General features: G+C 43.4%; 2 protein-coding genes across 6 annotated transcripts; one reads left to right on the forward strand and one right to left on the reverse strand.

Annotated features, from left to right (window-relative positions):
* Positions 1-583: 583 nt before the first annotated feature.
* GUCD1 (guanylyl cyclase domain containing 1) lies at positions 584-9,984 on the reverse strand. Of its 4 annotated transcripts, none has more exons than XR_011005091.1 (7): positions 9,609-9,984; positions 7,938-8,022; positions 6,308-6,473; positions 5,957-6,048; positions 5,487-5,578; positions 3,704-3,945; positions 584-3,236 (listed from the first exon to the last, which is right to left on the reverse strand). XR_011005091.1 is itself a non-coding variant. In XM_068209081.1 (7 exons), exons 1-7 carry the CDS (start codon positions 9,643-9,645, stop codon positions 3,145-3,147), a joined length of 801 nt encoding a protein of 266 aa, XP_068065182.1. In that variant the 5' UTR covers positions 9,646-9,860; the 3' UTR covers positions 584-3,144. The 4 variants fall into 4 exon arrangements, 3 of the variants coding, with proteins under 3 accessions (XP_068065182.1, XP_068065183.1, XP_068065184.1); XM_068209081.1 differs by having other exon boundaries at positions 5,957-6,043; positions 9,609-9,860; XM_068209082.1 differs by lacking the exon at positions 5,957-6,048 and having other exon boundaries at positions 9,609-9,856.
* SNRPD3 (small nuclear ribonucleoprotein D3 polypeptide) lies at positions 9,890-13,429 on the forward strand. Of its 2 annotated transcripts, XM_068209085.1 has the most exons (4): positions 9,890-10,005; positions 10,488-10,637; positions 11,241-11,433; positions 12,267-13,429. In XM_068209085.1, exons 2-4 carry the CDS (start codon positions 10,512-10,514, stop codon positions 12,326-12,328), a joined length of 381 nt encoding a protein of 126 aa, XP_068065186.1. In that variant the 5' UTR covers positions 9,890-10,005; positions 10,488-10,511; the 3' UTR covers positions 12,329-13,429. The 2 variants fall into 2 exon arrangements, with proteins under 2 accessions (XP_068065186.1, XP_068065185.1); XM_068209084.1 differs by lacking the exon at positions 9,890-10,005 and having other exon boundaries at positions 10,446-10,637.
* Positions 13,430-15,287: the final 1,858 nt, after the last annotated feature.

Raw genomic sequence — 15,287 nt, forward strand, 5'->3', positions numbered from 1 at the left:
GTGAAGATCTGTGGGTGCTGAAAAGCAGGACTGCTTTGGTTCTGCTGCCTTTTACACAACCACAGCTGGAGCAGTGTCTTTGCTGGGCCCCTTCAAGGTGCAGAAGTTGTGCTCAAAGAGATGCTTTTTATCTTCTGAAGCTCAGTGCCCTGAAGGGAAGCAGAAATAGAGACCCTGCCCAATGCACAGCCAAGGCTGGGGCAGTTGTGTGCTTTTCACTGTGAACAGAAAGCTCAGGATGGGTAAGGAAAACTCTTTCCCTGGGGCTGCACTCCAGTAAGATATGTGGTAGCTGCAGAGTACACAAACCAGCTGTGGAATAAAGGTAGTGATGATACATTTGCTATTCCTAGGTAGTACTGTATTCTGAAATTTGCTTCATAGGATTTGAGTGATGTCAGTGGGTGTTCAGGCAATGCAGACTGAATACAATTTGCAGCCCAGCAACTATGAATTTATAGCTAATAATAGTAATAAATATTTGAACTCGTTTTTGTTTTTCTAAATTACAATTTCAGATTTTGAAAAACATTTTTTCTAATAAATTTGTTAATAAATGCATTTGCTACATTATGTTACCAGGTTATTTGTGAGCTTAACCTTTATTGAGAATGGCTTCATTACAAATAAAAATATATTTATGTATAAAATCCCTGCATGTAAAATCCCCTTCCTTTGCTATTGACATCCTGACAGAAACAAAGCAACAAAACATTTTCAGAGTGTTTTGATAGACAATCTTGTAATAGGAAACAAAGTTTCAGAAAATGCAGGTGTTCTGGTTGCTTGTGCAGTGAGCTGCTTTTGCAGTTGAATTTGTCATATACTCAGTCTTTTCACTTGTTTTTTGATTCTTCCTTGTGTTCTCATCTCTCACAGCCATCTTCCATTTGGCAGCTGTATGAGATCCTGTTGTAATAGTGGACCTCTCCTTTTGTCTGCATTAGCTTAGATAGCTTTGTTTATCTTTCACTTTTGTTGAAGCATTTAAACCCTGGGTGCCCAACACTCAGCAGTCAGTGTTGTTACACCTGTGTGTGCACTTCAGAACACTAAGCTTGCCCTTAAGTTCATGTTTTCTATATGCCCAGGATTCACTTTTGGTAATGGAAACAGTAAGATGCTGAATGCCAGTTACGAGCCTTTGTAAGAATTATTTTTATTCAACTAATCAAGCCTGCTCTAAGATAAATCCTGTGGTAGTTTAATAGTATTAAATGAACTACCTAGCTGAAAATGGATGGGTTAAAGAGGTACTCTAACAGCCTGTAGCTTCCATACCTGTTAATAATTAACAGAGCTAACACACTCTCTCAAAATCAAACATCACAATTTTGGCCCTGGACATAAAACTTCCCAGATCAAGAGTCTTCTGGTTATTTACTCCAGAGGAGTTGAAAGGCATTTTCTACAACAAGTTTTGTACCTTTTTTCTGGTGGGATGCTGCTGGTGGCACTGATGGACTGGTTCTACACAAATCACATCCTACCTGCTGCTCATCACTGCCAGAATGTATTTAAACTTCACCAATGATAAGCAAAATTTGACACACAAAATTTCCTGTCATGCGCTTTTGTTTGGAATTTTTTAAGGTTTACTGCATTTTAGATGTCTGTTACTGTTTTCTGCCTTTGTAGAAGGGAGCATTCTTGATTCCACTAAGTACTTAGTCAACACTGTGTACTTTTCAGTTTGTCAACAACTGATAAAAATGTTTATCTTGGTAAAAAATCTTTCTATGCTGAAAGTAGATTCCTATTTATTATAGCCACACAGTTTCAGAACTTGAACAGTTCTTTTCCTAAAACCATGCCAGAGATGTGGGATCTCTGTCTTAAGTGGAAATTTTCCTAGTTTTATAGGAGTGCTGATTTTCCTACTTACTTTCATATAGGCAGGACTGAAGATTGATAATTATAAGAAATGAGGATGGATGAAGCTGAAATAAGTGGCTTTTTCTTACACTTCAGAGTGCTCCTCAGGTAACAGAGGAAAGGGCTATGAATGGGCTGCTCCAATTTCACTTAATGTCTCAGTACAGCAACAACTTAATCCAAATACAGCTGTAGTATAACAGCTAGAAAAATCTAAGTTCCTGCCTTCTTACTTGTAGAAGGTATATTTGTATTTCCTCTTTTCTTAATTGATTTTAGCTCTTCTGAGAAGGTCACTGAACTAATACTAACAGCAAAATTTGTCTCAAATTATGATTTAGCATTTTGATACAATGCAGTAGATGCTGTCAGATATTTACACTTTACACACAAAATACATACCATTACTGTGGATGATAATTTTCTGCATTTGCTTAATAAGTTTAAATATTTAGAATGTTCATATTTAGAATGGATTCTGCAGAAACTGACACGTGTGGGTGGCATAACATTCAGAGCTTTTTGCAAAGAGCAGTAAAGACTTCAGTGCAAATGAAATCTTTCCACCTAAAGTTTTGGAGCAATATGGAGCTCTGAGCAGTCATCCAAGAGATTTAGCCAAAAGAGATTGAGTTTGTAGTGCAAGGGAGTAATTCTAGTATTGCAGTTGCATAAATGCTAAATCTCTGTGAATTTGGTACATGGGAAGTTTCCTACATTGCAGACAATACTGATGAGCCAGCAAGGCTTTTTTTGTTATTTAAAAGTGGTTTAAATTATTTTTTTCCTTTTATAATATTCTGTTGAACTTCAAATCCATAGATATTGTATGAAAAGCAGCCCTTCATGCTTTGACAGAGAAACAGGTATTTTCTATTTTTTTCTTTGTTTACCTGAACCTATGCAAATATTACCAAGTGTTAAAGTTCATCAATTTGGTGCTTTTTTCTTATGTGTTTAATTTGAAAATAAGCTGAAAGTGAACAGGCTCTGGGCCTCTATTTTAGAACTGCTGTCAAATGTGCAATTTTGAAAATTAGGGGAAGAAAAAACCAAAGACGGATATCGCAAAATCAGATACACCATCAGAAAAAAAAAAAAAAAGATAAAGACAGCATTGCAATATAGTCCTGTCAATGTCTCTAAAGCCTCCCTTGTGGAAGGTCCCACTGCAGTCCAGGAGCGAGGTGTGTGCAGGGGAGTCCTGAGACGAGCAGCCAGCTGCCCTGCAGGCTGTGCAGGAAGGATCAGGAGTGTCCTGGGTGGGTGTCAGCTGTCTGTGTAGATGAACAGAATATCTTCATCCGTGCCGTAACTTGTCCTGGCTTCCTCGAAGTTACTGATGCTGGTGCAGCATGTTCCTGGGAAGGAGGAACAAAATGTTACAAAAAATTCAGAAGGATTTGCTGGTGAAAGGTTCTTACATGGGATGTAACAACATCCACAAACCAAACTAGTATAGAGATTACACCCAGCAGCTTAGGTTACAGCTTTACTCAGGTAGATTTTTTCACCTTAAAGAGCTCACTGAAGTAATGCTGCAGATAGGTACCAAACTGGTCCTTCTGCTATATTCTGCACTTGGGCATTTCAGCATCTCTCACAAACCCATCTGAAAGCCAAACAAGGCAACTGCTAAAATGCCTATCTGAATTCTTCAACTAAATCACACCACAAAATGCAGCACTGATCTAATTAATGTAGCAAAATTGGGTAGTGATGCTTGAAATGCCTGTGCACTGTGAGGGGAGGTCCAGCTGTGGCTCTGTGTCAGACTCGTTAGCAATGCACTGGCTGAGAATCCATCTAAAAGGGGCAGGCTACTCACGGTCAGCATAGGCAGGGTTGTTGTAGTAAATACTCCCTGAGGCTTTGTTGTAGCCACATAACACAATGAAATGGCCCTGGTAGTCAGGGCTCCTGCAGAAGCACTTCTGTCCGATGGGAAGGAAGCAGCAGTATTTGACAGGACTCGAGCAAAGATCACACAGTAGCAGGACTGCGTTCACAAGGACAATGGCTATGTGACCCTGGGACAGGTGGTTTTGGATGTCTTGCACGGTTACTGTGCTGCAAGGAAAAAGACACACTTATTGAAAGAGGCTGGTGTAAACAAAGTGCCTGATGGTGGACAGTGCAGCTGGCACTTTATAGATGTACTATACATACACTAGAGATACAATTCTGTATTCACAGGTACAGCTCTTTGCTGGTAAACCCTGCAGCCTTTGCTATGGACGAAGCCTGACAGAACCTGTAGCATTCAAGGCATTTTCATTTCATTGCTGCTGCTGAAATGCAGATCAACAGCTCTGGATTCTGCAGTAACACATTCTGAGATGACACATCAGATGCCCCAGAGAAGAGAATTAAAGGAGCTGGTAACTCACTCAGTAACTTGAGAGACTTCTGGAAAATTTTAAGTGAAGAGTTCTCTCTTGCTGTTAGAAAAGCTTATCTCTGAAACACCAAATCTTTGTCAACTGAGTGGTTAAATGTTGTGCAACCACTAACCAAATTAAGATGTGCCCAAATCACACAGGACTGTGATTCTCCTAGCCGAAATTTTGAATAACCTGATACTCTTGAGGCTTTATTTCTACAGAAAGTACGTATTCACCAAACATCACCTATAACCTCATCTGTTAAAAGCTGTCCTTCACTGAGGCAGATGGTGTGTTCCACATGCGTGAGAAACTCATCGCTTGGATCTGTTCCACATGTCTGTGCTGTGTGCACCAGCCGACTGAACTCACGTGCTTTTTATTTAACCCTTCCCAGTGTCACTTCCCCACTCTGATGCACAGGTAGATACGCCCTCTGTCCCTGCCTTGATCAAGGCCACAGTCTTATGACTGCAAAAGCAAGAGGGACTGAGTATCCCTTCTGTCCTGTCACAGCTGTAATTAAAGTGAAGGTGACTCCACGGATGTTAGAAAGGACACTCAATTCTGCTAAATGTAAGTTACGCTCCAGTACTCAAATGCTATTGTGGCTGCCCCCTATCCTCTCTTCTTTGCTTACCCCTAATCATTTACCTTCAACAGCAGGAATACAAACCCAGCTTCCCTATAAAAAGGGATGCTTAGTCATTTCCCAATAGAATTTCACTGCTGATTATGAAAATTCTGCAGTTTTTCCATTTCTTCTGGGTTTGCATTTCTTTCATGGAGTTCCTTATTTCATGGTCTCCTTGACAAAAGCTCCTATGCTAACTTGTACTTTGCATGTTTGTCTGGGAACAGAGATCCATAATGTTTGCATAGCTCTGGGAACAATGAGTTCTGTACCCACACAGCATTCTCTTTAATTCCAGCAATGGCCAATTAGAGTGCTGTAGGCACTCCCTACTGCCTAAGTGTAATGGAAAACCAAATTCAAAACACAGTCAGCTCCTATCAGCATTTTCATATCACTTATTTTGCGTCATGACTAATTTTTCTTCAAGCTTCATTATTAGCTCTTCATGTGCATGAGACAGATATAAGAGAAAGACACTATCAGTAAAAAAAGGCTTACGGCTTGATTTCAGTCTCTTTCAGCAGTTTAGCTTGTGCCTCCAAGGCAAGCAGGGGCCCACAGAATCTCCATAGAGAAAGAGTACAGCTTACCATTTCTCCACCAGCACCTTGCAGTCTTTGGCTTGTGCAAAGAGCTGATTCACTCGATTCTCTTCTGTGTCAAAGTGCTTCCTGTAAAATGACTGTGGAAATAACAGAAGTTCTGAACTGGAATGGTGTTTACCTTGGGTAATCCACCACTTAGAGTCTGCTAGCAAGGGCCTGCATAAGTTGGAGCTCTGGCTATGGGATAAAAGATCTCTCCTTTAGTTCGCTGGAAACAGGACAAGGATTTCTGCTCTGCATTACAAGTCAAATTTGCTCCTGGTCAGTTACCGTTGCAGTTTCTATCCAGTGGCTGTTCAGCTGCCTACATAAGAGAAGCCTGTCTGGCTTCCCAGGGGAAACTGGGCAGGAGCTTGCATTAAAGTCACCGCTGCTACAGGCCCTCCTTGGCCCCTTGTTGGCAGTCCTGGAGAGGCCAAGCTCTCAGTGGATGGGAGGCTGAGTTCCCCTCTCACCTCTAGAGGTGGATCTTCCAGGTCAAGGCTGAGGCACGGTGGTGGGGAAAGTGTGGAAGCTATACACTGCTGCTGCCCAGGCTGTACCTGTTCTGTAGATAAATACAGGGCTTCAGTCTCCAAGGCTGTCAAATAGGCTGGAACCTTTCATGAACACTACATGTAAACTTTTAAAAATTCGAAAGATGGAATCAATACGGGATTGTATTGCCTTTGGAACAGATCTCTGCCAGTTTTGGCAGTAGGTCAAATTAACCGTGGTTGACTGTCAGTAACACACCAGAGCTTTTACAGCATGACACTCAGGCTTTTAAAGCTGCCTGCTCTCCCCCTGTAGATGAGAATACTGACCTGATTTTTGTAGCCCTTGTCCACTCCAAGTGTCTGGGTGCAAAATTTATGCTTAACTCCGAAGTGCCGCATTAGGTAGGCCAGGTCAATAGTCCAGATACTCTTTGTTAACTGGAGTTCCTGGATGGCTTTCTGAAACTCATCATTGTCCAAATGATTCAGGTACCTATAGTATCAAGAAAGGCAGCGGAAGGGAAGCACAGATCTTAGGAGAAGCAAAATGTGTGCTGTAGCCCAAGCCTCTACATCACAGCACATAAAAACTGAAACAACAGGCTTGGCTAAGAAATAACCAAAAAAAAAAAAAACCCAAAAAGAAACCAAACCAAACCAACCCACAAAAGAGACAGAAATTTAAGGGAAGGGAATAGGGAATATTTAACTGGATTTATTGCTGACTTTTTAAAATTGGAAATGTGTGGTGCCTTGACTGTTTTAGAGTGCTAGAAGTGTACAGGTGCTGTACCAGAGTCAAGCTGGTATAGAACTCTGTCCTGAAGGGTTTACAGTGTAATGTACAAGTGTATTAGAGCCAACACAGAAAGAAGAGTTAAAGACTAAAACTTCCTTCACACAATAGATGGATTTTAAAAGGAGGAGCCATAAAGGAATTCAGTAAATATTCAAAGTAACTTGTCTTAGGCACTGATGACACAAAAGGAAGAATGTGGGAGACGGAAGTCAGGAGAAAGCTTGGGACAGGTTGCAAAAGGGCAGGGCAAGGTAGTTACAGGGAGTTCTGAAAATAAGAAAACAAATAGAAGTAAATGATAAAAAATAAAAAGCGACTGGAATTGAGGATGCAGGGCAAACAAGGTCAGATCAGCAGGGTAAGAAGATTAATCTTGGAAGCTGAGTTTTGGGCAGACTAGAGTGGCAAAGAGGTAAAGGGAATAGAGGTTACAGTAGTCAAGATGGGAAATTACCAGCACACGGACTAACGTCTTGGCAGAAGGGATGGAGAGAAATGAAAATCTTCTGCTTCATATCTACTAAGTGGACATCTAAATAGGTATTTCTCCTGCACCTAAGCTCATGTTCCTCTGTGGAAGGAAAGAGGAGTTCAGCAGGACAGCTACTAGTTCAAAAACCGGTAAAAACAAAAATAAACAAAAAAACCCCAGAGGGCAACACAATTTTGAAGCTGAAACTACTCCTGGAACACAAACACTCATCCCACAGGCTGGGGCTCAGCAGGACAGAGGTAGTACAGGTACAGCACACACTCATAAACTGGGATACACCTACCCATCACTTGAAAACACAAAAAGAAATCAGATGAGTCACAGCTAACTATGGCTTCTGAATTGTAACAACAGAAAAGAGGCAACGCTTTCTATGAGCTTATGCATGCCAGCCTGCAAAGTTCATACAGCCAGTTAGGTATTCTGCATCTGTGCAATTAGTCAATTATTCAAAAGAGTCCGAAGTTCAGTTTATGTTTTTCCTTGCTCCTGCTGGAGAGCTGGGCCAGGCCCAAGCAGCAGTCACTGTCTATGGGTACTCAAAAACTGCTGCTCTCTTTAAGACTGAACTCATGGCTGCTTCAACACACCTCTTCTCCCTGGGATTTGCTTCCTGCTACCCCTCCCCATGGAATGGGATTTCCCACTCTAAGAGAGCCACTTACTGAAGCACCATCCTGGAGCAGGCCAGCCCACAGTCCCAGTGGTACAGCTGCTGAATCACTGGCACTTTCAGCTGGATGCAGTCAACTGTGTGAGCAGAACACAAACAATGTCAATCCATACAGGAATGTTTTTCCATGCCACTAAAAGTCAGCCTGTTCTCAGCACTACAACCATGGAAACTTAGGAACGCGGTTTTGTCTGACTGGCAGGTGGATTTTTTTCTTTCTTAGAGGAACATACATTTAGTATTCCTGTACAAGTCAGCATTTGGTTTAATCTCATAAATCTCATACTCCTTCATTGTTCCATACCTAGATCACTGGCTTTCCATTCCCTTTTCCCTTGGAACCCTTGGAAGTTTCTTTTTTTTTTTTTTTTTTTGTGAGGTGATGTACCCACCACCCCTCAATTGAAGCTGTGTCTCCTCCTGGATAACAGCAGGTAAGACACAGGTATTCATCTTTTCTCTTGTGACTGACTGTACTTCTATGCCACAAGAGGAGTTAAACCACACTGGGAGAAAACATTCATCTCTGGGCAGGAATCTCTTAGAAGCCCCACAGATTTTAACCTTTTCTATAGAAGTCTTTTTTCTCAGGGATGGTAATTTAGAGAATTTAAACTGTTGTCCTTTTGCGTTAATTCTGTCAAAACCTCAACAGAGAGGGAAAATTAATAATCTCTGCCAAGAAGTCCCAAAATGCAAGCTCCATCCTCTGCCTCAGTTTTTTATTTTTACGGAGTTGGCAATGAGGTGGTTTCAGTTTCACCACCAGCAGGACTTGGAGAGTTGTGCCTGTCATTACTACTTCAGCATTGATCAAAACAAGTTAACCACAATGGGCTTTTCTCAATAACCTTTGATCTAGTAAAGGCCTCCGAGAAGTTTGGTTAACAAGGTACTCTACATTTTATGATGGGAATAAAAATGCATTTGACATCACGTGGACTTGTTTAGTTTTGGGGTAATATTTATAGAACTTTTTAGATAATGTTGTTATATTTTTCCTAGTTGTGCCCCTGTTTAATCATGACTTTAAAGAAGAGCATACCAGTTGATATATTCAGTCTTTTAAATTAATCTAGCTTAAGGTGCTCTCAAGTATCATGACAAAAAAAAAAGAAAAAAAAGAGAACCAGTTCCCATTTGTCTTGAAACCAGGACTTCTCAAGTATTTTATCATAATTTTTTCTTAGTAAATGATGAATCTGTCCCCTTTTTGTAAACAGCCAGGGCCTCTACCAAGTCCCGCATTAACGAAGGGGTACGTGTTTTCTGCGTGAAAGCCTCAAAGAGCAATAACAAGTTTTCTTGGCCGTCCAGCTTCCAGTCACCTGCTTCCCAACACACCTAGAGCTCTTCAGCGATGGCTGTCTGCTGTCCCGAGACGAGACCAGCCCGTCTATGCCGTGCCTGTAAATCCCCCTGCGAAGCCCTCTGCGCTTGGCCAGCTCCCCGCCGCCACGACCTTACCGACGGAGCCGGTGAGTGCACATCGCTGCTGCGGGCACCGCGGCTCGGCAGGACCGAGAGGCCGCCGGGAGCTCCGGCGGGGCCCGCACTCGCCGCCCGCCGGGCGCTCTCCCTGCCCCGTTCCGCGGGCCGGACTCCGCCTCCCCGCCGCCCCCTGCCCGCAGAGGCCCCGCAGGGCCGGGCGGGCCGCACTGACCTGGCGGCGGCTCGCCGGCCTCCCGGGGGCTCTTCATGGCGGTGGCGGCACCCGCCGCCCGTTCACTGCCGGCCCCGCCGAGCCGGCGGCGCGGCCCCGGGGCCCGGCGCTGGCTCCTCCCGGAGGCGGGGGCTGAGGGGGGCCGGGCCCCGGGGCGCTTGCCCCGCGCCGTGGCGGCGAGGAGAGCGGCGGGGCGTGCGGGCGGGCAGGGGCATGACACGGCGAGCGGGGGGCGCGCAGGCCTGCCCCGGAGCCGGGGCACCGCGGGGCTGCCGGGCTGGCCCCGGGCGGGAGCGGACGGGACGAGGCCGCGCCGCCCCCAGCGCCGCGTTCCGGTTCCGGCGCGCGGAGCAGGGCGGGAGGCGGCGGAGGCCATTAGGGGAGCGCGGCGCGGGCGGTGAGTGCGGCACGGCGGTCTCGTTTCCCTGCGGGGCACGCTCGCTCCCTGGGCGCTCCGGGGAGGCGCCCCAGCGGCGCCGCAGCCCCTGAGGGGCTGGAGGGGGCCGGCTCGGAGCGGCGAGGTGCGGGAGGGCTGGGTGGCCCCGGCTCCCTCACGGAAGGGCCCGGTGCTGCCCGCGGGGCCGTACCGCTATGGGATCTACCTGGGGCTCTTCCCGTGGAGGTACGAGTGGCTTCTGTTGTGGTCCTTAAAAGTGAATTTCCCAGAAGAGACCTGGAAAAGACTGGCTGGTGATGTTTAAAGTCTTTATGGGCACGTCTCTAGAGAACTGTTATTGATGCATAGTCGAAACACACGCTGTGTTAAAAATGTGAGAAAATTGGTGCTTTACACTACTGGAAGGGATGATGGAGTGTGTAACTGGAGTTTATTCTACATCTTCCTTTGTAATAAAAGCCTTTGTTTTGCTTGTGCCTCAGGTGTAGAGCCACAGCACTGCAGCCATGTCGATTGGAGTGCCAATCAAGGTCCTGCACGAGGCCGAGGGCCACATCGTGACCTGCGAGACCAATACAGGAGAAGTTTATCGAGGCAAACTCATCGAAGCTGAGGACAACATGAATTGTCAGGTATCTTTTGTTTCACAAGGATGGAAAGAAGGTTGGCTGATCTGGGCCTCCGAAGGCTGAAAACTTGATTAAAAGACTGTTGCCTTTAGTTCTGGGATTAAAAAAACCTGTACTGCTGCTGTTTTTTACCGTGATGAAGTGGGTTCAGCATTACAGAATGCTGCAAAGAGTCCAGAGCTTATTTCCAGTTTCAGAGTAGGATTGGGCATCCCTTTCAATAGGATCAGAGATTTTAAGAGTCTGTCCTGTGAACAGTTTTTCCAGAGTTCTTTGTTTAAAGCCACTGAGTGTAAGAATGATTGATTTAAGAAACTGAAGCTCATTTAATGCACATTACTATAGTCATTCCAAGAGGGCCTAACTTTGACTTCAGGCAAGTTATCATTGACATCAGAATGCTTTTGTAATAGTTAGTACTAGAATAGCTTTATTAAAACTATTTGCATATAAGAAAACAAAAATAATGATGCTGATAAAGCTAATTTGTTAACTGGTGAGAAAGCAAAAGTCCTGGGCAGCAGGCATGGGGTGCATTTAACTGGTCGTGATGCCTTGTGTCCCTGCTGAGGCCTGTCTGAGCACTGACTGATTTTGACCTTCCAGATGTCCAACATAACAGTGACATACAGAGATGGACGGGTGGCACAGCTCGAGCAGGTGTACATCAGGGGCAGCAAGATACGGTTTCTCATCTTACCAGATATGTTGAAGAATGCTCCTATGCTAAAGAGCATGAAGAATAAAAACCAGGGTTCTGGAGCTGGGCGAGGGAAAGCAGCTATTCTCAAAGCTCAAGGTATGTACAGTTTGTTCATGATCTCTCCCCCTATTTTTCTGTAGAACTGGAAAACTCATCTCTGTCACTGAGGAGATTAAGCAGTAAGAAGTGAAAAGATTACTGGTTCATACAGTGTTTTTCCATATATTTTATCTTACAGTGAGAGTCAAGACTCAAATTGTCCCAATTACCTGAATGTGTACTATTGATGCTACAGTAATTTAGAGGTAGTGAGTGGTCTTATTAAACAGAGCCTTTCTGTTAAATTTAAGAGTTCTGTTTTCCTGCTGCTGTGGCCACCAGCTGTTTGAAATGCTTAGGGGAGGATTCAGGTGTTCTTGTTGAGCTGTTGTAGGAAAACAGCTTTAGTTAGAAAGATGGTACTTAAGCTACTGGGGAGCTGTAATTATTACCTTTTCTGTAGTTCACTCTCATTTGTGCCTTTCTCAGGGGATCAGTCTAGTTATTAGGTAGAGTAACAGTCATGTGCCACAAAGTCCCTGGTTAACTTCAGTGTGCAGTGACATTTATGTGGGGGAGTAACTTACTGAGTGTTGCAAAACCTTGAAAGAGCGTGGGGTTTCAAATCTCTTGGGTGACACAGGTTTGTGTGTCAGAAGGAACATGAGATGTATGAATATCTACTGCAGTTGTCCTGAGGAGCCAGACTGTGGGACCATTAGGTTCTGGTTCTTCTCACAGAACACTTCTTGCTCTCACATAACTTTCTGAGCACTTCCTTGCTTCTGAGTAGGAGACCTTGAGTTTTGTTGATGTTTTGCTTGTCACTTGTTGAGATAAATATGCAGGTATGTCAAATTCATGTCATCCCTGATGTTTTCTTTCTTCAGTGGCTGCAAGAGGAAGAGGCCGTGGTATGGGCCGTGGCAACATCTTCCAGAAGCGAAGATAATTTTGGTCTCGGCCGAATTGCTTTTTTTATTAGGGGTGTTAACTTGACTACGTGTGCATTGCATTGGTATCAGTTTTGTTTAATAAATATTTCTGACAAAAACTCGTCTGCTTTTACCTGACAGGACAATTCTTGGGCAAATACACTGTAGGTTGATTTCAAACTCAAGCCAGCTTTGGAATATAGTGGACTTTATTATATCTAGTTTTGACCACTTTGTGTGATGCATTGGTTTTTGAAGATCATTGTTTCTTTTTTTCTTGTTTAGTCCTGCTGTCCTTTATTCTCTAAAGGATTAGAAGACATTCTTAATGAAAAATTTTAAGTCATACATTATAAAGTCTTACTAGCAGCTGCATTTATGGAAAATACAGCAAAACAGAGGCAGCTTCCTGAGAAGCAGAGCACCATGTTCTTTAGCTTTATATGGACCTACAATAAATAGAGGTCTATCTTTAAATCTCTATATTGAACTTGTATTCTTGCATTTCTTATCTTTCTCTTTGGATATGGGGAGAATTTTTCATTAGGAACACACAACTTTGATAGCCTGAATCTATATTTGCAGTGAAAAAAAAAATCTATTCTGACTTTCTTAGCAGTTTTCCCCTCTGTCTGGGACAAGATGACAGAACAAAATAGGCATTTTCCAGGATAAGTTTGAAATGCTTTGTAGATTTGAAAGGCAGTGCAGATGTATGAGGAAAGTTTTATAAATAGTTATCCATTAAACACAGCTCAATCCTAATGCTGATGTTTTGAACAAAACTCACTATCAACTTCAGCTTTTGATCTTGTTATCTAGACACAGTTGTGTATAGATGAGCTGATCTGCAGGAAGCCAAATATAGTTGTAACTTCACTAAAGTGTAGCGTGGGTGTTTTTACTGACTTAAATGGTGGAAATGTTTCAATGTAACCCTTGTGTACCTAATCACGTTCTTGCATCTGGGCAGTTACCAGTCTGTACACACACAAAAGAACTGCTCTTGCTTTCCTGCTCGGATGCTGTGAAGACTCTCTTGTGTGCAGACAGGAAAGTTGAACTAATGTATTAACTTGTTGAATTGTGTGTAAATAAAGCTGTATTTGGTCTCGCATCACTAGGGTAAGCCCTGCTGCATGTTCTTCTGGGTGGTAATGATCTTAAATGTTTGCAATGGAAACCTCCTTAGAATGTGTTTAAAGGATACTTGAGCTTAACTATAAAAGCATTCTAGTGCCATCTTACGCCTCATGAGGAATATGTCCAAAAGATGGCAGTCCTCACAAACAGGGACCATTTCCACTGCTGGTGACTGGCTCACCTCTTAAAGTCCCTGTTCTTGAGCAATGCCAAGCTGCTGTTCTCTCAGGAGCAGTGGATGTGGCATTCAGCAGCACTGAGGGTGGGGGACAACCATGAATTTTGGAGACAAATAGTAACCCTCCTCAGGTTTGATGGAACAAACTGGATCTGCTTTAAGAAGTTTGGAATAACTTCTCTAATGCATATCAGCTTTGAAGAAGATACTGGATTTTGTATAAACAAAAAGCTTTGCACTATGGCTTCAGGTTGAGGCTGATCTAGGATGAACTCTTCAGAAAGATACTATGAGTTTAGTGTTTAAAATCTTGAAGTTTCATGCTGGTAGGAAAGTCCCAGCCAAGACAAAAGTCACTTAGCAATTTCTAACTGGAGTAACTGAATGCTAGTTTGTTACAGGCTGCTTTCCAGAGCCTTCCTGTGATATTTGTATACTTACAGTGTGATAAATCAAAATTCCTTCTCACAGAGGAGGTTTCACCCACTAGATGGCTCTGTTAGGATGAGAATGAAGCTCAAGAAACCAGAACCCTCTGGAAAAGAAAAATGCAAGAAATGTAACTTCTGCTATAAAGTCCGTAAACTCAAGGGCTTTATAAACTACCATGAAAATACTCACCTTATTGTCTTTCTTCTTCAGTGTTCCCAGAATGCTGGCTTCCCACACGGCTGCGTTATTCCAGCTGCTGATGGATGCTGCGTTTCCCCGCTACATGGCTAGTTGGGCAAATGCACTTAGATAATGCAGATTCCTCAGTTCAGTAACTTAAGCAATCTGTTTCCTTGGGATGGCAGATACTAAGGAGAGATGCAGCTGTTTTTAACATCTGCACTTATTTGTCACTTTTTTTTTTAATCACAGATTGCAGCATTTCATTCTTTGCCATCACACTGTGTGTGGGCTTATAAATCTCATGCTCTTCAGTGGGTTCAGGGCTCTCCATAGTTTCCTGCTTTTGACAGAGGGAGACAAGCACTGGCCTAAAGCCTTGTTCCAAACTTGCCCCTTTGATAACACCAGTGTAGGTGCCTTTGAAATACCCGTGGGACAGTGAATCTGTACCATAGGTGTCCAAAATGGTGTGCGGAGAGGTGCAAGTGGAAATTCACCTAGTCTTCCAGGGTCAAAACCACACTTGTGCTCTTGTGTGAAAACAAGGCATAACATCAGAGAAAAGTTAGAGTATTACTTGAAAAAAAATTGCTTTGCATAGAACTGTAGGATCTTTCAATGACCAGGTGCTTTCATCCCATACATGTGCAGTTCTTCTCTCCACGTGTGTCTAACTTATATTTGATCCTAAAGTTGTACTTCAGTTCATTTTTCAGTGCTCTTCAGAAAACCTCTTCTAGAAGGGCAGAATGGAGCAGGAAATGTGAATTTCTGGTGCTGATAGGCAGGATAACTGTCCAGCCTGTATCTCTTTGACACTTGAGCTTTACAGTGAGCTTTCCTGTAAAATAGATGTGTCCTATTTCTTTTGCCAGTAAAATGTAAGTAAGGGTGGAAGACTGATGTCTCAGTGGAGCAATAGTTTGGTAAGGCAGCAATGGATGGAATTCTGAGGTCAACCAGAAAGTGTCAGTGATTCAGTTGTGTATTTCTCAGGCAAGGGTCAAAAGTGGGGAAAGAGTTCTCCCAGGGACCTTTGT

This window comes from Anomalospiza imberbis, chromosome 18 (genome assembly GCF_031753505.1).
Source record: "Anomalospiza imberbis isolate Cuckoo-Finch-1a 21T00152 chromosome 18, ASM3175350v1, whole genome shotgun sequence".
Lineage (NCBI taxonomy): Eukaryota > Metazoa > Chordata > Aves > Passeriformes > Viduidae > Anomalospiza > Anomalospiza imberbis.